The sequence below is a fragment of the Osmia lignaria genome, chromosome 14 (assembly GCF_051020975.1).
Source record: "Osmia lignaria lignaria isolate PbOS001 chromosome 14, iyOsmLign1, whole genome shotgun sequence".
In the NCBI taxonomy this organism is placed as follows: domain Eukaryota; kingdom Metazoa; phylum Arthropoda; class Insecta; order Hymenoptera; family Megachilidae; genus Osmia; species Osmia lignaria.
This window is the reverse complement of record NC_135045.1, coordinates 5,492,480-5,513,622: the sequence shown is the minus strand read 5'-3', so window position 1 is coordinate 5,513,622 and position 21,143 is coordinate 5,492,480. Positions and strand designations below refer to the sequence as shown.

Below are 21,143 nucleotides of genomic sequence, written 5' to 3'. Positions count from 1 at the left end.
AAATAAATTTTCATCTAAATTAATGTAAAGCATTAACCCCTCGATGGCAGAACACTGAGATAGTGGAATTTAATGATTAGTATAATTATTTAATTATTAATATAATTAGTAATAGAATTTCAAAAAAAAAAAGAGAAGTAATCATTTTGCTCGTATCGCATTTCCATTGAAACATTCATTTCAAATTCCAAACGTAAAGAATTACCTGAGAAGTAAGATAATCTTACTCCTTCTAAGGGGCGTTCCAGTGGTTAATTAAAAACAGTTTAATGATCTCCCTTCTACAATTGAAGGGAAATTAAAACATTTTATTTTCTTGCGTTAACAAGGCTGTATATTCTCTGTTATAAATTATAGATGAATTTGAAGAATTTATTTCGGTTATTAATACTGCAAAGTCGTGCGAAATTCTAGCAATTCTAGTTTCTTTTAAGGTAAATTAAGCTATATTTTAAGGTAAAAAAATTTGTGTTGATAAAGTTTGACGTTTATAAGTACTCGTAGACGGCATGTCTGCAATAGGAAGAGTCAATGGCATGTTACTTGAGCAAGATGACACAAGGTGTATAAGTATCATTCTTCCCGTTACTTAAGTCATTACGCAATGCATCACGTACTCTAAGTTATTTTACGCAGGCGTTGTAATAAAAGCGTAGGTGAGTCACTTGTGAAAAGAAGCATACTTAATGCAAAAACAAAAAAATAAACAAATGTTACTTAATACTTGAATGAATATATAATAAATACTGTATAGACATATGGATTATTTCATTTATTCAAGTTGTGTTAGTTAAAAACTGCTAGTCTATATTAAATAATTATATTAAATAATAATTAATAGCCTATATTAATAATTATTAACAAAGAAGCGTTTAGAAAACATACATTTTTGTATGTTTCAGGGAATGAAACTTACATAAAGTTATCGGTGTGTCTTCGAGAATCGATGTCGTGCAGTTCTTGGAGATATTTGCGACGTCGTTCCTCTTGATAAACGCGTCGCATATTCTCAGCACTTCGACGAGCGAGCTCTTCTTCGCTCAATGGTTCTTTCGCCTCTGTACGCACTGGTGAACGATAGTGAATCGTCACCTCACCCTCCACATAACGTCTCGGTGATTCTACAACAAAGAATCGTCATTATTATTCTTACTCTCGTTGATTTGTTTGCTCAATTCTTTCGATCATAGGAAAAGATTCAACGAAGACGAGAGGTTCTTGGAATATCTTACGAAAGAAGCACTTCTTCACTGAATATCCATTATTATTCAGTTATTTACTGGATTCTATCCATTACGAAACTACGGATCTTTTGTTATTATATAATATTGTCCTTTTTTAGCTGCTTAAAAATATTATTTTATTTCTTATATTTTAAAATATTTTGTTGAATACTTTGCATACTTGAAGGCTAATCTAAGCAAACACTGTAGATAGGCACATAATTATTTTATGTTCATTTTGTTTTTATCTAAATCCCATTAATAGATTTTTATATAGGTGCAATAGTAACTACCTATTTATTTAATTTTCAGATTAGCTTCTATCAAAATATTGATATAGCATTTATTTATTCACAACTAGGGACTAAAATTAACATTGAGCAGTTATTATGAAATTATTTTTTATTTAAATATATATATCTTGTCATTTTTAATTATTTACCATTTTCATTTGAATTTATTAAAAATTCCTACCTGTTCATAATACATTGCTCTTATAATATTCAATATTGATGAAATGAAGTTTTGAACTACTGGTATTGTTAGCTCTCGATTAATATCAGTCCAAAACGTACGTCATCGCTAATGAAATACCCTTTCCCACGTATCAGTATGCATGTATCACGATGACAAATGGAATTAACGTATAAATTATGACTATCGTTGCATTGTACGTGGTGGAGTTCGATAATCAATACCCTTTACGCGTCTTATATACCGGTAATTAATTTTCCTGTCTGCCACGATGCAAATCATTTCAAAATATCACATGTTGTAATACTAATTATCATTTTGTTATTTCAATATAATCTTCTATATTTAAAATGTCTGCTCGTTATGAATAAAAGTCAAGCTAGTATAATAATGAACTATAACACAAGTCATTGTGTTTTTAACGTTAAAATTTGATATACTCGTAACAAAATAATAATAACGTTAAAAATAACGAAATGAAACTTGAAAATACTGAAAAGAATAAACGCAGTCACTCTAAATCATTGACAAATTGGACACCTCGGCATAACCCTTTGAGCACTAAAGAGTTAAAAATATTAAGGCAAAATTTACATATTCATTTTCATTGAACATTAAGCTTCAAAATGATATGGCATAAGTGCTATTTTACAATAATTTTCTGTCATGAAATCGTATTAGACTTCGTACCTTTCGCAATCGCCTATCTGACCTGCAACAACCTGATATTAAAAAGAACCTGAATGAGAAAGGAAACATTTTTAATTGATGTTCAATGTAAATTATATAATGATAATGCACACTCATTTAATCTGTGTTATGTTGAGTAATTAGTGCAAATGAAGCACGCGTAAGTAGATCAACATTCTAGATAACCTCGAACAACGATACGCGATACCGTGTGAGATACACGTCTCTTCTTTCGTAAGTGTTGTCTTACGAAACGTGAGATTTGACGGTCTCGAGCGGTAAATAATCATACGTTTAACTTATACAGTTAAGTGACACGTCATCCTGAATCTAAAGTAGAAAATTCTATAATTGTAAAGTTTATGCAACTTGCATTAACTGAAACAATGCATCGTAAATTTGTTCAATTAAATTGAAGTGATAATGATTTTTAAATGCTCACATTAATTTGCATAATTTTTTAATTTTAATTTTTGCCAAGTTCAAAAACTACTAATATATTTCAAGAATTTCTAGACTATAAAATTTTATTATTGAAATAAAATAAAGATTCCACTTTAAAATAAGAACTTGGCGCACATTATAAAATTTTGTATTTCGTAGCGTTGAATTGCAAAACAAGTATATTAAGTTTCTTGTACCTTTCAAATTTTCCTAGAATTTTTAAATTCAAATAAGCGTCGAAATGATTTGAAATTTCTCAATCATTGAATTGATTGACAATTTACAAGAGAAAGTCTCAAGTGTCCGTCAATAATTACAACCTTCCTTCGCCGGAACAACCTATATATTGACTTAGCTAGTGCAGCTATCGTATTCAAAGAGATCCATACGAGAACACCTCTACATTTCCGATTCGAATTGTTAAAATTATCAGGGCATGCAGAAATTCTACGCCGGAAGAACGGTTTTTTTTATGCGAAAAATCGGATCGCAGATAAGGAACACTGGCTTTACCCATATCGAGGTCGTCGCTTATTTAACTCGCTCAACAGGAAATGTACGGCTTCTTTGCATGTGCAAAAGATCGCAACTGTCTAGGATATAAACTACGTCATTCATTAGTACTGAACATTACTATAGACTGAGATTTGTCAAAGAATTATTTCTACTAATCATAAGCTTCTTACGAATAATATCGTTATATCGTTGCATACTAAATGGCAGATTTCGAAGTCTGACACGAATTGATGAAGCAAAAGTACAGCAAAATAAACTTATGATATGTCAATTTGAAGTTTAGAGTTTGAAGAAAATTACCACGTAATCCTTTCATCAATATTTTTAACCCTTTCATTGCTATAGGTGAATATACGTAAGTATATAAATTTTCTGAATTTGAGTATACGGAGAATTTGTTTAAAATAAAAATACCATCTAATAAAATTTCATCGACTTCAACATAGTAATCAATATATTAATGACAATAAAAATAGGTGAAACACACGGGTGTCACTGCTTTTGCATATACCTCTATAATGTTATCAATTGAAATAGTGAAAGCTACAATCTGCCTCTCTGATAACTATTGTAAACACTTAGTTGTCACGAACATTTTCACACGTTTGTTTGCGAACTTTACGGCACGAATGCACCGTCAGGGTGCACCGAGATCGCGCGACTGATAAACCGAATGCAACTACTGTCCAGCCTCGACGAACACGAGAGGGAATCGCAGGTTGCGCTTGCGTTCCAGCTGTACTGGCGCGAGCTGGCATTTAGGGCACATCCGGATCTATGCACGTGCTGCGCCAATGGCATTCACGCGTTCCTTCTTCCGGAAATGAAAATAAAATTAACGATGTAGATTCTTAACAGCTAAACGAATCGCTACGTTGTTTATCGCGAATGGTTGTTGTAAGCATTTTACACGATTGGACCAAAAAACAGAAGTTGTAACAATCTGGATTATTGCGGATTTTAACATTTTTCAATTAAATTTAAAATATGTAAATTTCGTTTTAATCCGGCGATTACTGTTTCTTTTTAATTTGTAAATTTTGTAAATTATTTTGATCGACTGTTGATTATTTTAACACTATGCCCTAATAGCTTTTTGCACAGACTATTCTGAAAAATCAATACACTGGACTCTTGAATCCTTGCTAAAAATTACTGATATCACAGAAATTCAGATTTAGAGAGATATTAAATTAAAATTAGCAGAATTCTTCATTGTTTGCTATGCAGTTTACAGAATCGAATAATATACAAGGTACATAATGACGATAATACTATGTATAACTTGGTGAAAAATAATCGTATAACAATCCTCTCGGGATCATAAATAAACACCGTGAAGCCTCTACTTTCAGAACCTGTGTTTGTCCTATAATATCTGTGCATTAAGTAGTAGAGGGGAGAACGAGCATAGGTTTTTTTGTCGGAAATTTTGTAAATTCAAATTTCTCTGGAAGAATAAGAAAAATTTTTTCATGCCCGAATCCAATTAATAGGTTTTAAAATTAAAGCTTCTCCTTTAAAATGACGCCTCAGAAAGCGCTGATTACGACTAATTGCACCTTTAATTAAAAAATCATTTCTATCAATTGTCATAAAGTTCTAAATTTTGCATTAATTATTTTCGCGTGGTATACAGTCAGAAATTATCCTCGATTATATGAAGGATATATTTGATTCCAAAAAATATAGCTAGGTATAGAATATGATTGACAATATTAAAGTGTCAGAAACCTCCTATTTCTTCTCTCCTAACAGCGTAACGATTTTGCGAGTGAACGCGTTCCGGAAGAACGCGGACCTGAAAGAGGCGCGTGCAAGAAGAAGAAAAGTAACCGCGATTCTAACGGCACCGTGGGTATTTATAGCAGGAAGGGAATTATTTCAGGAAAATTATGCGCATGTTTACTGACTGTACGGAATCGGCCCGTAAACCAAAGGAAGTGTAGTTCCGGTTCCAGCTTGGAGTCCATTGATCGAATTCACCCAATGATTGGATAGTGGCACCCTCCTCTCAGACTCAGCCACCTGTGAACTCTGCTGAAGATTCATCATAGAACCACTTTTCGTGCTTTTATAATTATTCACTAATTGTGGCGCCTGCAATTCTTCCACCGTTGGTAATTCTGGAACGTCATCTTTTTGCACACGTTTTACATCCGCCGCATCTAAGGAGGAAGCTTCTCCGTTGTCATCGGAAGACTCGTCTTGGACAATCGTTGGCAGCCCTTGAAGAGGACAATCGTAATTTCGAAGCAGAGACACGTCGACCGTGTAATTACTCAGTATCTTTCTCTCCAACGCTTCGACCTCTTCGTATCTTTCATTCACCCGCGACAGATCTAAAGGCGCAGGAACCTTCATCACCTTCACCCTCCGCAGGGTTAAACTCGTCGAATTTTCCTGAGGAGCATGAATTTCATCCGACTGCTCCACGAATTCGATCCTTGGTTCAGAAACACTTAAATTTGGTAAAGATTTGCAGAAATCCCAATTGTTTCGTGCAGTCCATGTGTTTCTATTCTTCACCAAATTCTCATCCTCGTTGACCAACGTCGCGTACGATTTATTCGCTCGGCTGATTGGTTTAAATTCGAGAAAATTTCCCGTCGATCCATAAGCACGTTTCGACAATAATTTGTCATCATTATGTCCACTTTTGTGCCACACGTTTCTCGGCAACTCGTTCAAACGAAGCTGATGATTAATTTCCCTATTATCTACTTGTCTTTTCGAATTCCATCTGTTCGACGAGAATTCTTCAGCATTCGCGCCAGTTTTCACATCTTTTCGAAAATTATAGCCTCGTGCAGGAATCGCACAGCTACTCGACCCAGAATTCTCCTTAGAATTGTAAAAGTTGTTTGATTCTTTTAGAAGGTACACCTCGTTTCCTGAAGAAGGATTCAGCTCGCCTCTATCGTTTGTCGATGGACGACTTTCGTTCGAAATTAAACTTTCAGATTCTTCTTCCACTAATTCAGGCGTCATATTCAGCTGACACCTGGATTTTCTGTCGTTCGAGCTACTGATCGACGACTGATTGCTTTGACTGGTCAACGTCTCGGTACTTCCGAATCCGCTACTGTTGTATTTCGATGCGGTACACGAATTTTTTTGCTCGAAACTTTTCGGAAAATCACTAACGTAGCTAGTGGAGTCATTATCCGGCATGCTGGCGAAGAACTTTCTTCTAAGGTACCTGTTGCGCTCGAAAATTTCGTGAAGTCTCTCTCTGGTCCCACTGTAAGCCGTTTCCCTATTTCTGTCAAAATTCTGATCGATCTTGAAGGATACTCGTGACTGATTCTCGTAAGGCACAGAATCCTCCTGTTTCTGATATTCGTTCGATTCCATGTGCTGATTGTAATCGTCGAAAAAATACGATCTTTCGAACTCTGTCTTCGGTCGCCAACTCCAACGACACGTTTCATCGTGATCGTTGTTAGGCTCGATCCAGACAGACGTTGCTTTCTGCATCTGAGGCATCGAGTGTCTATGGTAGTTGTATCTAAGCCTTCTGGAAGGACGATGGTTATTCAGGTGACACATTTTTTCTAGGTCGTTGATCTCGTTTGTGAGACTGGTCCACTCGGGACTCTTCTCTAAGTCCTCGACGCGTTGTAAATTTGAGTTGAACATTTTAAGTTTCGAAGAATCGTTCATTCTTTATACGTTGGCTAGGTTTTATGAATGAAAATTCTAAAATAGTGTAAATAATTTGTATCAGGTCTGGAAGTTCTGTCGAATTTTGCAGGGTTGAGGGAAAGGTGCAACAGGTTAATTGCAAAATTCTCTGTACTAATTAATCCTTGTGCATTATTCAAATTTTCATTATTCTATTATACAAAGTAAGAGCTAATAATACATTCTTCGAGCATCTTTAATAAATTACATTTTAATTAAATTATTAAATATGGGATTACAATTTTGGGCTAATTTTACCCAAATAGTTAAGGCAGGTTTAATTAAATTCGACAACTCCCCTATCACTGTAATTAAAAAGTGTTGTCAAGTGCAATGGACCCTATTTTGATAAGCAAAAATTGTTGCAAAATTAAACTGTTGCATTTTCCTTCATCACCTGATAACAGTGATAAGTATGACAAGTTTATATGAGCAAAGAACTCACTGTGACTGTGGATATGCCTATAAATCTGAACAGAATTTGATATTCAGTCTTCGAAAATAATTATTTAAATTTTACTTTGAGGTTTTTCTATAGTTTAAAAACTAAATTCATCGTACATTATAATTCAAGTGGCAATAATTTAGGTAATCGATTATTTTTGAACAACTCTGTATCTACTGTGAACTTTCTACATACAACTTTGAAAGGAAACGTTTCTGGACAAATGTTTGCACTATCTCTTTACATTATTAAGATAAGTGAAACATGTTTCTAGAGTTTAGCAACCAACTTCAGAGCTACTGTACATAATAATTATCACATTCATAAGAAATGTTGGTGGCAACTTAGTTGGATACATAGAATTTTCATGATTTAATGATTACGCAATATTAGATTTATCAGTGATTTATCGGCACTGCTCGAAACAATTCAATTAATTTTAATTGGAAAGTGATTAAAGTTTCACTGTTAGTTATCGATTACAACGGTTATTTAGAACTCACATGAAATGTAACGCAGCAGAAATTGTAATTAAATCATTAAAATTAATATTGCTGTATGTATACTTTGTAAATAATAATTAATTTACATACTATTAATTATTTCCAGATGAACCACGATGGCTAGAATCATAAAAGTCATAAAAGCCAATTTTGAAATCATAAAAACTGCCAATTTTGACTGTTTTTCTTTAAAAAAGTGCCTGAATGTTGTTAAAAAAAGAAATTCTTTTTTCTTTTTTCAATTCATCGAAAAAAGAAATTCCGATGGAAGAATGAGACCTTTGCAAAAGATACACAATGCAGACTTAAAACCACGCGATTCGCAGTAGAATAAATTTCAAAAAATGACGCAAGAAGTTTGTTTAGAGAAACTTAGTACCCGATTCCTTTCGATCAAACGCGAAATTAATTACGTGATAATCAACGACGAGGAATGGAAAGTGTGTTTCGGTCGAGCAACCCCGAGCGTTCTTTCTGAAAAAAGTTCGTAGCGTGTTCAGCTTGTCGATCGGTAAAACTTTTAATTAGTATCCTCAATTACACAACGAAAAAGCGCCGATGCTGCTAATAAATACAATTGATCGCACCTCTGTCTCTTTAATTGGCCGGCTGCGATTAAGAAACTGATGATTTTACAAGGAAAGCTAATCTCTGAAACAAGCTGCGTAGAAACTAGCCACTAGAAACTCTTGCAATCAACGACTATGCAACCCCTGAATCTATGTCATCTAGCTATACAAATTTTCGTTTCGATTGAAAATTATCTATAAGATCGTAATTTGAAAATGATAATTATATCGAATACATCACACGATACGGGTTATTAAGTATATGATTATTTAATTTTTCTGCTTCATGACTTAACCCGTTACGTGGAATTATAAAATCAACTTTTAACGGTATTCCAAACTTTCATTCCCTTTTTTCTTTAATCTTTAACATAATTACGGATGCGTTAATATTCCACGTAGAAAATGGATTAATTAGAAATAAAGGATTTCTTTCAGGTGCGCCAGGTAAAAGTTTCTAAATTCAAAGGATAAAAATCATTCCATTCGAAAAAACATTAATTACTAGCAGTGAAGTTTTCACATATTCAAGCTGAATCACAAAGGAGAGGCCAATAATTTACCGCGAAAAATCATGCCGCGAGCAATTATTCGGCAGAAAAGTAGGCAGCGCCGATTGGCAAGAAACACGCGAACAGAAAAACAGGGCAAAACATAACAAGGTGTCCCGTAACACTTTCTCCACCTCGCAACAATCGTTCGGCAGGGAAGAAGGAAACGATTGATGTAGCTTCACCCTTGTTCAAACGAGAAATGTTCACAGGAATCGCGCCTATTAAGATCAAATTGTCGGCTCAATGAGACACGGTTACTTCGTTACACCGTTGACGGGATCTTCCCTTGAGAAAGGTGTTACCTGCACACTCGGAACTAGTATTCTATTCAAATGAGAAACGCCATCCCTGTTATAGAAAAAGGAATAGTTTGTTAACGAGTTGGAGAGTTACTTTTTATCGAGATACGGTTTCACCGCGAGTTATATTGTATCTAATGATCCACTTCTTTAACAGAATTATTTTCTGCCGGGATAGTTTACAATTACAGTCTGTCTCGGAAGACTGCGTCCGTGGTATTCATGAAATACAATTGTTAGAATGAAGACAGTCGGGATTATCTGAACGTACAGTGTCATTATCAAATATTTCTTTCTTTCTAGATTGCTGATAAGATGAGCGCACGATTTTCAAAACACTGGTTTCTTGGAAATTTTATGCAATTATATGGAACACTAGGGGATGGAAAACTCTTTACGTATTTCAGATTCTGTAGATGGTGTTTTCAGAATAGACATTCAGTTTTTTAAATTATCTCAGGAAAAACAATTATAATTGACACATTCTCATCTGATAATTAAGTCAAGTGCCATTATTGCAATACATTTGCATGTATAAAATATATTACAACGTCATAAATTCACAAGTTACCGAATTAAAAAATTTTATCACTCCTTGAACAATAGATTTACTGTAATTGATCGTTCTATAATTTAGTTATTAATACTCACTCTATCCTAATATCGGAGCCAGCAAATTGAAATACTGATTTCGAAAATTATAAGTAGAACGAAACTTATCTTTACACCGCAACGGATAATTAAAACATTCTTGTCATCGTGATTTTCATCCTTACAATGGATTGAAATTGTGGTGAAACAGATTACTTGCCACTGTTATCTCAAATATTTGGAGTTCTTCAGATTATAATGTCAGATAAAAGATTCGAAAAAGAATTACACTTGTATATACCTCTGATTTCTAAAAACACCAAAACATTCTCAATACCTTTTATATTTTCATGAAAAATAAGTATGATCAGTCAAAAAGGTATTCAAAATACTGAATCAACTGAATCTCCAAGCAATTATCATTATTATTGAAGTTTGTTTTGAGTTGTTATTAGCGACTACTTAATCAAATAGTATTGAAAAACCATCAGACTACACCAAGTTTACTTGCCGACTGAAAATTTGGTATATTTTAGAAATATATATTTCCATGCAGTTACTAGCATTATGATTTGATCATGTGTTCTCCATATAAACTTGTCATAGTAAATCTAATTAAAATTCAAGACAGACTGATTAGCCTCTTACGGTGCTGACCTTGCCCACGTTCGAAAATCTTCATTCAGTTCATACTTATTTATATCCTGTCAGCACTTCCGATTTCTTTCACTGTAACACCATTCATTCATACCTTTTCCTGTTATTGTACGATCAACCGCGTCATCGCACCGCTACCTATAAATTTCAAAATTAATCACACTTGACACTGCTCACGTACCACCGCTCAACACTTTACAATGTTATTCCCCTGACATACGGTCAAATGCAACGATTTCCACGTTGCGTCGTTAGAACCTAACATTGTGACAAATAGCGTATGTTAATGAAGCAATTAGACTGATAATTTAAATATCACTCAACAACCTCTTCGCAAACACTTTTCTTCCCTTACGTTTATTACGCATATGAATACTGTTAGCGTCGACGTGTCTGGGAAGAAGATAATTATCTAGCGGCCAATCACGTTTCCACGCTGAAGAGGGCACGCACTATGCGTATATACACTTCTTCGGCTTCTGCTTATCCGGATTCAAGAATAACGCGAGTACTGTTCTCCAGAATGTTAATCACTAGCGCGTGTCAACGTACGACTATGTAATTGTTCCGATCTTCGGTCACGCTGAAGAAGACACTCGCGGGCTAGTAGTACTCCTCTTCGACTACTCTGAAGCATCTGCCGTGAAAGAAGCGTGCCGATCGTCTACTCCTCGCGCGAATTCACCGCCACTTTTTGCACTCCCTCCACTTTTGCCTCGTCTGCCGTCGCGTATTTCTCACCGAAACCGCATCAACTTCTGCAAAAGGCCCGCCTAACGTGACTATCAGAACGTTACCTTCCTCCTTACGTTCAGCCGTCGATTTAACTCACTGTTGTACACTCGCTTCGCAAACCCATTTCCTCTTTATTAGGGAGTTGCATATTTATTAGGGAGTTGCATAACGTATCACACGTCTAAAGTCAACAATTTATTTCTAATGCTTTTTTTGTATAAATATGTTTATTGAACCAAAATTACTTCTTCAGTACTGAACTCAAAGTAAATAGAAATCAATAATATTTTGGAAATCTTTTAGATCCTTCTTGATTTTTCTAAGATTAATATTCGGACACTGTTTGAAAAGGAATAATTTTGTTACCAAATTAAATCAATATTTTTATCGAATTTACAAGCAGAGCTCTATCAGCTAAAGAAGGATTTTAATTTTCATTAAAATATTGATATTGGTAAGTTACCATGAATTAAATAAATTGAGATTTTATCAAAAATAAAATAAATACGTTTTAAATTTAGAAATGATGTACGCGATTCACGATACTTTGCATTAAAGTTGCAATTAGCGTGTCTGACATTTTGCGACTAATTACTCGTTTAATTCGAGGCTAGCACGAGAACACTCTTTCGATGTTTACGTTCTTCCGACAGCTGTTTGCAATGTTAATAGAGCAACGTTATTTTCAGCATCGTGCACACACGCATAGCTTAATCTCCTTGGTGTATGGATTTCGCGGCAAAGGCCACGCTGCAATAATCCACAATCATTGAAATTTCAAGTTTGTAAACAAATTTCTTATACAGCCAGCCTATCACTTTTTATCAAAACCACGTAAGCTCTTTTTCCGTTCACTGATAAGAAAAGTCTGTCACAACACTGTTCACTGAATGTTGATTCTCTAAAATGACAAATTTGTTATTCTTGGACATCATAAAGATGTCTCCCTTTTTAGAATTTATTTTCGAAATTTACTGGGATACTGCCAGTATAGAAACAACTTCTTAGTTCCACCGACCAGATTATCCATAAAAATGTCGTTCAGACGAGCACTTTGCTGGCAACAGTCAACGCCAAAGATTAGATAAACTCTGATATACAATCGATATAGACTTCATATACTTCGCTATATTTTTACCAGTATGTAAAGAACAGAAATCGATGATTTTGTATGCCCTTTAGAGAGTAGGACTTTTCACTTACGATTAAATAGCCAATTTCCTGGCATATAAAGCCTGGTACAATTCAATGACATAAAAGCATTGCAAAATAGCACTTATAATTGGAATATTTCAATTTTAAGCTCAAAGTTTCATAAAAATGACCACATAAAACTTCCACTGATGTTCTAAATATAAAATGATCACCATTTGCAGCTTATTATGATTTAAAGTTGTCATTGTTCAACATGCCTCGAGTTCAAAGTAACAATTGTTCATCTCTATCACTGTGTATACAATTCTATCACTTCTCCCGCTCGAAGAAAGTATTGTGGAGTAACATTTTAGATAGGAGAGCATTTTAAGTGATCAACAGTTCACTGATAACACGATAAGCTTATTAATTCTATCAGGAATAATTCAGCCTATGAAACTACGTTTTATGTACAAAAATATCTATAAAAAAATATTTGAAAATTAAATAACTCCAAATCTTTTGATTTTCTATTGTACAAAATTTCAAATAATATTGCAATTAATATACCTTCATGTTATTTAGTATAAAATCTGTCATAACTCATTGAATTTCATACGACGTACACCGACATTTATTAATATGAATGATTCATGAGAAGCAATATTGATAAGAGTATTATGATTAATTGCAGCCTTGAACTTTGATACCTGTCGAACAAGATTTCAGTTATCAAAATCAATAAATCTGTTATTAAAATATTGTCTCGAGCATATTAAACCAATTTTATATCGCTCGAATAATATTTTCATTTTAGTATATTCATTTTCTTATCACTTTTCATTTACACTGTTTCCTTTATTTGAAAAGTTTAATTTTATTTTAGGATTTTAATTATTGTACCAAAACTTTCTGAATATAAAAAGTTTGCTGTCTTTAGTGTACCACTTGAAAAATCAGTAATAACTTGAAACTGTTCGAAACTTTTTATCGATTAGCCGAGTTCAATTATATATTTATCAGAGGTTTTCTATCACCACTTTATTTCTTATAAACTTAGCGGTTCATTGATTGGTACTGAACAGCGAAAGTTAGTTCGACTCAGGTGAATAGAATCCTTCCCACCCCCAACATCCTCCTCAATCCTCCATACTCGGTACTGTACAATTTCGCTATTTACAAGCAACACCTTATGTAATTATTTTTGATTATGTAATTAATCAATCAAACACCTATAATTTGTCATTTAATAATCCGCCTGTGCAAACTTTAACGTACCCTCTTTCGTAGCTTTTCGTAATCAAGGTGCATGCTCAATTCACTGCAAAACAATAGCTACGCTTCCCTCAACGCAAACGAGTTGGGTTCATGTCATGCACAACGAGCAAATTTCATGCTCTGTTTCTTTCGAACGCGCCGTGAAAATAATTCGAGCAGAGTCAAACGAACATAAAGCGATCGATCATTCATTCAACATAAGATTGCTCCCTTAAATCTGTTAACTGGGAGAAATTAATTAACCCTCTACGAAAGACGCATGATAATTAATTAACACATTTATTGGACATACTTTTGTCTTACTAAAATAATATTAGAAAATGTTTCTTAGTTACATTCACTACGTGCAAAACAAATATTAAATTTTCTTTGGCTCACTGTTCATTATAATACATTATTTCACCCAGTTAACAGGTGACAATGATTTTTAATCGTTTAAGTAGCTGTGTGAAAGTATATACATGAATTATGTTATTTTCCTAATTAGTAAATTACAGAAACTTTATAATGCTAGATAACAGTTACGTAGTAATGTTAAATTTTAGATAAAATTATGAAAGTTATGGATTTAGTGTAGAAAAACATAAAATTTTTATACTATTACTATTACTCAAATTACAAAATAAGTGAAAACAGTAGAATAGTTGCTATTGGTGATGTTTTGATATAAGAAGAACCAAATCGTTCGTGTTTCCTGCATTGCGAAATAAAGGAAATTTAGTAGCTTTGGTATTATAAGACCCTTCAGATCTAAAAATAGCTTTTTACTCAATATCAAATAGTTTTCTATTTAATTATTGAATTTAAAACCATTTTTTTTACCAAATTTCAATCTGTATAATTTATTTATTTCATTTCATCATATGAGATTTTTGCTACTCAAACAATTAAAAAATGACATCTCACTTAGCAATAAATGAAAACGAATTATAATTAAAGAAAAATAAAGAAAAATGATCAGCTTTCAGCGTTACCTTGACAGTCGTCTCTGTAGTGTTGAGATTTTGGTGGTGGCGGGGGTGCGTTCGAGTATTCTATTGGCAGAGCCGAAAAAAAAAAAAAAATGAAAATAATAATTAGCCGTGCTATAATTAGCGAATAATGAGAATCACTCAGCACGAGGAATCGCTGTAAATTCTAAAATTCATTTGAACGCACTGTTGCTCAGCATCAATCGATATTGGTATTGCTTCATGATTTAAAAAAAAAAAAGAAAACAAATTAATCGATAGCGAGATCTGTATTTTGGAAAATGTTCTAATAATTCATATGTAAACCCAGAAAGATAGAAAATCTGTGCAACTAAAAATATAACTATTGTTCTATTTCTATCAGGAATACACGAATAATATTTCACAAGAAATCGCCATCTTTTTTAGTAATTATTTTCTAAAATATTTCACATTAATTTGTATTTTACCATTAAAAAAATTTTCTATTTTTCACTCAATTTTACCAGAAACCAATATTCAATACCTAAAAAATGACACTCAAGATGACAACTTCCCATCTTAACCACAAACCTTTTTCCAACCGAATATGCAAAAATGATAAAAAGTCTCTTCTAACATTTATGAAAATTCAGACCTTCGAAAGTGACGGTAGGTCGAGCAGTGTAAATGGGAATCGGTGACCACCAACTGTTGTTTTTTCGTCGAACAGTGGTCGAGGACAGCGATGGAGGAGGTGGAGGAGGTTGATACCTGAACCTCGGTCTGTGTTTATCAGGATCAAACTGTTGATTCGTGAAAACGTCCGACTGCTTCAAAATAGACGATGAATTTCTCGAAGAAGCACACACTTTTCCCGTCACTTTACTTCCATCTCTGATCTGCACATTTTTGGAACTGGAAACTGAGTCAGTTTTTGAGGAAACCCGATGCCCGGCTAGGTCCGGGGGGGAAGAGAGAGACCGCATGTTGTCCCTTCGACTGGGGTACCTATGAGCCACCCAGCGACCCGCCAGATACGGGGCTATGTCACGGAGTTCACGCACATCCGGAGAGGAGGTGAACATTTCACCCAGGATCGAGGTCTTCCGCATGCCGAATGTTTCGAACTTCTTCCTCAAACGACATACAGGCTTCTTTGCCTCTAGCTCCTTGGTCTCTGCCTTCCTGGCTACAGCACTGGTCACAGTATGAGCCGTCGAGTCCTTCAGTTCAGCTGTTTTGCTGATGACGTCGATGTGAGGCATGGCCAGGTCTTCTCGTCGAAGAGGAACACGTGGAATAGGCGGTGACTCGCCTCTCCGACGAGCCCTTCCTCTCCTGGGCTCGTACTTCCGCCTCAGCCAGGCTACATCCGCGAACTCGTGAGCCTTCACCTTACCCTGCTCCACCTTTTTCAGGAGACTTCGCGCAAGCTCTGGGTCGCTTTGGAACCTCTTTGGTCTTGGGACCAACTTGGATCTACCACCGCTACGCAAGTCCTCCGCACTTTCGAACCGAGCCCTCAGTCGTTTGACAGTACCGTTTCTGACCAGTTTCAAATAGGCGCGCCAGTACTTGTCAGGGTCTGGCGAGGAACCCCGCAAATAAATGCTTTCGAGGCTGCAGGACGAATCGGATCGAGTGGTAGCGCGACACGGACTGACGCTGTGAGGTCTGTCGTGTTCACGGTCCCGTGAGCACGAGCGGAGGGACGCTCCTCTGGGTGAGATCGAGCGTGTCCTGCACCCTGACAGGGGCAGGGTCGCGTACCTAGCCGTCTCTGTTTCGCCGAATAACTCTCTCAGGTCGGCAAAACTCTGCGAAGAAGACAATCGTCCTTTCTTCCTGCAAGGCGAAGTACCTTCCGGCTTGTCGGTGTTCTTCTTTGGCGCATCCTTGACATCTCGCTGGATGACCGTTTTCACGGACGTTTCTGAGCTACCCGTGGTGCTATCTCGTTCACTTCCTGAATTAGCAGCCACTATTTTAGCTCGCGTGTCATCTTCGGGAAGCGTCATCGCTAAGAGTGGCGATTTCTCTGACCAATCTGACAAAACGTTCTCCACTCGTTGCCGATCGGCTGGAGTCTTGTTATTGGGTGTCAAGATTAGCAAATAGTTGCTTTTGTCTTTGGTCTTTGATGGCTCTGCTACAGCTGATGAATCAAAGGTGATCGGTTTTGGAATCTTCTTGGCTGCCAGTGCTGCAGCTATGCTACCTCGAGTTTCCCTCGGCACTGACAGTCTTCTTTGGGAGATTTTGTCGAGAACTTCCTTACCTAGGGTCACGGAGAGCCTTTTCTTTTCCAGCTCGCTCATTGAGGAAGAAATCGGGGCAGACTCGGATCTCTCCAGACTCTTCCCTCGACTAATGGAACCACTCCTCTTCCTCGTCGATTCTGAACGATTAGAAGGTGGTTTTTGATAAACTGAACTTGTATCCGGGGTGATCATTGAATGACATCGCACGTGGAGACCTTTTCCATCGTCTAGGAGTCCACTGGTTGATTCCGTTTGAGGGGGAACCACAATTTCGTATTTTGATAGGGAATCACTCTTATGGGAAGCTGAGGTCTTTTCCTGTCGTGGATCCACTTCAGACTTCTGTGAATTCTCGCTACCATAGATTTCGTTCAGTTGCTTCTTCAAGGTAGCCACCTGTTCTATCGACAGACTGCTCCAGAATTTTTTACTACCACCAAGACTCCGCTGCAGTAACGGCTGATCCAAATTATCCAAAGACTTCTCGTTCTGATCGCTCTCTGCCTTTTTCTGAATTGTGTTTGCCATGTTGATCACTGATGTACCCCGCCATAGCGGTTTGTAAGTGTCCTTTCTTGACGAAATCTCTATCTTCTTAGAAGACTCAGTCTGCAGCTTCCTAAACTGCTGTATGATGTTCTCTACTGAACGTTCCTTGCATCTCAAACCACAATCACCGTTCCACTTGAACTTGCTCGTATCCTTTGTACTGAACAAAAGGTCCTTATCCTTCTGTACTGCCTTTAGTTTCCCATAAAGCGTATTAAACTCGGTCTGAATCCTCTCCTGAGACCTCACCTGTTTCCAACGATCGTAATCCACGATTTCTTCGTTCCTGAGCCTGGGTCTCAAATCGTTAGAAGAAAACGTCCTCTCCAGTTGGCCTAATCTTTCCAGGCTGGAATAGAAATCGTGCAGTTCTTTGTACCTCGTTGACTTCCCTCTATCGTGTAACATTTCTAACACGTATCGACGATACTCTTCGCGTTCAACCGGTGACATGCAAACAGAACTCGTGCTTCTGGTCAAGGATAAACTGGACCCGAATTTTGATCCTTGCAGTCCGTCCACCTCGCTCGCGCTTCTGGCTCTAACTTTCTTTGCCTGATGAACATCTGTTCTGTCCTGTCTCAAACTTCGTATCAGTCTACTGGCTGGGGATTTGACCGGGGATGGTGACGACGTTCGGGAAGAACGCTTCGAGTCCGAGTATTCCGACAGAGTCTTCAAAGGTGGCTCGCTCAAGCTTCTTTCCTTCAGACGCTCCTTCGTCAATTCTGGTTCCAGGTCTTCTATGCCTAAAAGACTATCGAATTTTCGGACTTTCTGAAAGACAGACCTACCGGGCCAACTAACACCGTAAGGACTCGAGCTCCTGCTGGAAGCTACGCTCTCTCGTTCCCAGCTTTTGAACTTTGAATTCGAAACTGGACGTTTATGAGCTAAGTAGATGCTAAGGGATTTCAAAGATGGCTCGGATTTACTACTCTCTTTGATGTTTTCTTGATATATCCTAGCTCGTTCGCAGACGATAGACCTTCTCGAAGGAACGTTCTCGCTGGAGACAGCAGACGAGATGGATCTCAAGAAAAGATTCTGGAAGAAAGTGTCTGAACGAGTAGCTTCTTGGTGTTTTTTAATTTCTTCTTCATTTTCAATATTACTCTTATCAGAAGCTTCGATTCCTAAATTTTTCTTTGGCCCTCTTTTAACTTCCACTTTCTTCTTCTTCGAAGCAGGATTCACGTGTATCGTTTGAGGTTTCTGTATAGGCGATTTGACGATAGTTAAAGGCTTCCCTCTAGGTCGGTCAGGGACAACTGCTTTGCAGGAAGATATTGGCGAACGTATACGCTCTTTGGCTACTTTATCCGGTTGCTTGACTATCGTTTTTGGTTTCTTAATATCTGTGAATACGATCTTGGAAGTAGAAGAGCTTATAGGAGATTTCTGAGAAGGAGACTTAATCGTCTTCAGAGACTTATCCAAATTCTTCTGTCTTCCATTAATCAAATTCGAAGAACAAACGCTAGCTGAATGTTTAACAACACTTTGAGAAGGAAAAGTTCCCATTTCCACGTTTCTTTCACTTTTATCCCTGCACTTCTCTAAACGTAACTCAGCTGATGATTTGACGAGTCTCCTCGTCGACTGCTCTTGTTCTCTTCTTGTCAGCCGCGTTTTCACGCTATCCTTTTTTACACTGGACATTGATGAACAAACTCCGTTACAATTTTGCGATTTTGAAAGCTGTTTCGGGATCATCCTCGCGGAATGAAGCGATTTATCGTCTAGGAGACGTTCTTTACTGACCACTGTCCGAGTTCTCTTCTCTGCACCTGCCTCCAGTGAACTTTGGGAAGGATAAGACTCGAACTTCTTCCTGCTCAACCTACAGGACACTGTGGTATCTAAATTCTGAAAGTTTTCCCGACTTCGTTTGTATCTATCCAGGTTACTACACAGTCGTTCTCTGTGTGAACCAAAATTGGACGCATCAGCACTGAAGCATTGTTTGTGCCTCGACTTCAGAGACTGCGTGACGTCTGTAATTTGTCTTCTGGTATACAATTTCAGAGTCTTGCTGTTTCGAGAAGATTGTCTTCGAGGTGGCGAGGGTGGCCTTGAAAATGTTCTGCTACGAGCATTTGTCGTGTCTCTGGAAGAATTCGAATTTGTGACTGTGGACTGTGCGTTCATTTTCTTGATCTTTGAACTCTGGTTGCTCGATGTTTGCTTGTATCGCGAGGACACAGGCGTCGCTGAAGAAGTGGTTTTCCGATGCACACGGATCCGCGTCAAAGTGGGCGAGATAGGAAAGTACTCGACGCCCGAGTCGTCTGTGGACAAAGTTTTTCGCATCGTTTGTTGGTCGCGTGTTCGTGAAGAATTGCGTGCCGTGGAACCCTGTCACCAAAAGTATCGAGGAAAGTCTCTTTTCAAAAGCTGGTGATTCTGCCTTGGTTTTCTAATCCGGTACAGCGTGAAGATCGGAAAGTCTTCTCGGCAGTGATACCGCTGGTGCATCGTATTACGAGATTCGAGTAAAATTAAATCGCATACCAATATCGACAGATGCCGAGGAGCGGTGCGTTGTGTAATTTAAAAGGTAAATAGACGAGAAAAAGAAAATACAGTATTATCTCTCTAAGTGGCGTAATTTATAACTGACAATAACCATGTTAAGCAATTAAACTAGTAATTAACCTATTAAAGAATAAGGCTTGTATTTCAATGTGGACAAGTAAGGTAAGTAGATACAGCAAAATTAATTAAATTCGAATTAAGAAATTAAAAAAAAAATAATAATGTAAATTAATTATATATATTTTCTATTAAATTAAAATTACGTTAAATTTGAAACTATATGATTTTCAATACCATTCGCTGTAATAATAATAAATTTGGAAAAAAGTAATACTTCATTAAATTTTAATAAGTCGTTATTAATTGCAATATTAGTAGTCAATTATTCACTTGAAAACCTTACAGTAATAATAATTCTAATTTATCTGACATACTAATTAGAAGATTCTAATTAGACAGATAAAAATGTTGCCATTTAGGAAGGCAATACTGTATTCGTATAAAATATTGCGTTCAAGCTGGACATCGGCTACAGAAACATGGCTATGATTCATGCTTTATGCTTTTCACTCGATGCGCATTATTCAAAAGCCGTGAAATTCAAACAATCCTAGTCTTTCATGAAATCAATTATACCGTTTGGTAATGTCTGAATCATGTAACACTTACATCAAAGTGATTTTTCAAACGAGGTCAGAAAAATATCAAAATTCGAAGCGGTAATAAGCTGTTACAAGCGATTGTTAAATAAATTACAAATGGAGAAAAATGTTACTTATCGTCTTACCAATATACTGTTATTAAACTCACGGTGACAATTCGTTATCGATATAAATTTTAGAACACAATAGAACTCTATTTATCCGAATGAAATTTAACAAATAATTAATTATCAAATTTAGATTTATGAGTTCACTGGACATGCTATTTCTGATATAAAGGACTTCCTGGATATTACATATCCTCCAAAAGCAGAATATCGAAGATTTAAGTTATTCGTGTGGGAAATGCTTCAGAATATATTTTGGCAGGTGGTCTCGGTAGATATTTAATAAATATTCTAA

The 21,143-nt window shown here is 36.4% G+C and overlaps 1 protein-coding gene across 11 annotated transcripts in view; it reads right to left on the bottom strand.

Annotated features, from left to right (window-relative positions):
• Positions 1-21,143, bottom strand: part of CAP (Cbl-associated protein) — a 95,384-nt gene that overhangs the window by 3,793 nt on the left and 70,448 nt on the right. For 9 of the 11 annotated variants that reach the window (XM_034331160.2, XM_034331170.2, XM_034331163.2 and 6 more), the window contains 2 exons: positions 14,774-14,833; positions 917-1,121 (listed from right to left, as the gene is read on the bottom strand). In XM_034331160.2, the coding sequence (XP_034187051.2) occupies positions 917-1,121; positions 14,774-14,833 (265 nt within the window). Of the gene's footprint in view, positions 1-916; positions 1,122-14,773; positions 14,834-15,386; positions 19,833-21,143 lie in introns of all 11 variants that reach the window. The other 2 variants (XM_034331171.2, XM_034331166.2) reach the window with 2 other exon arrangements.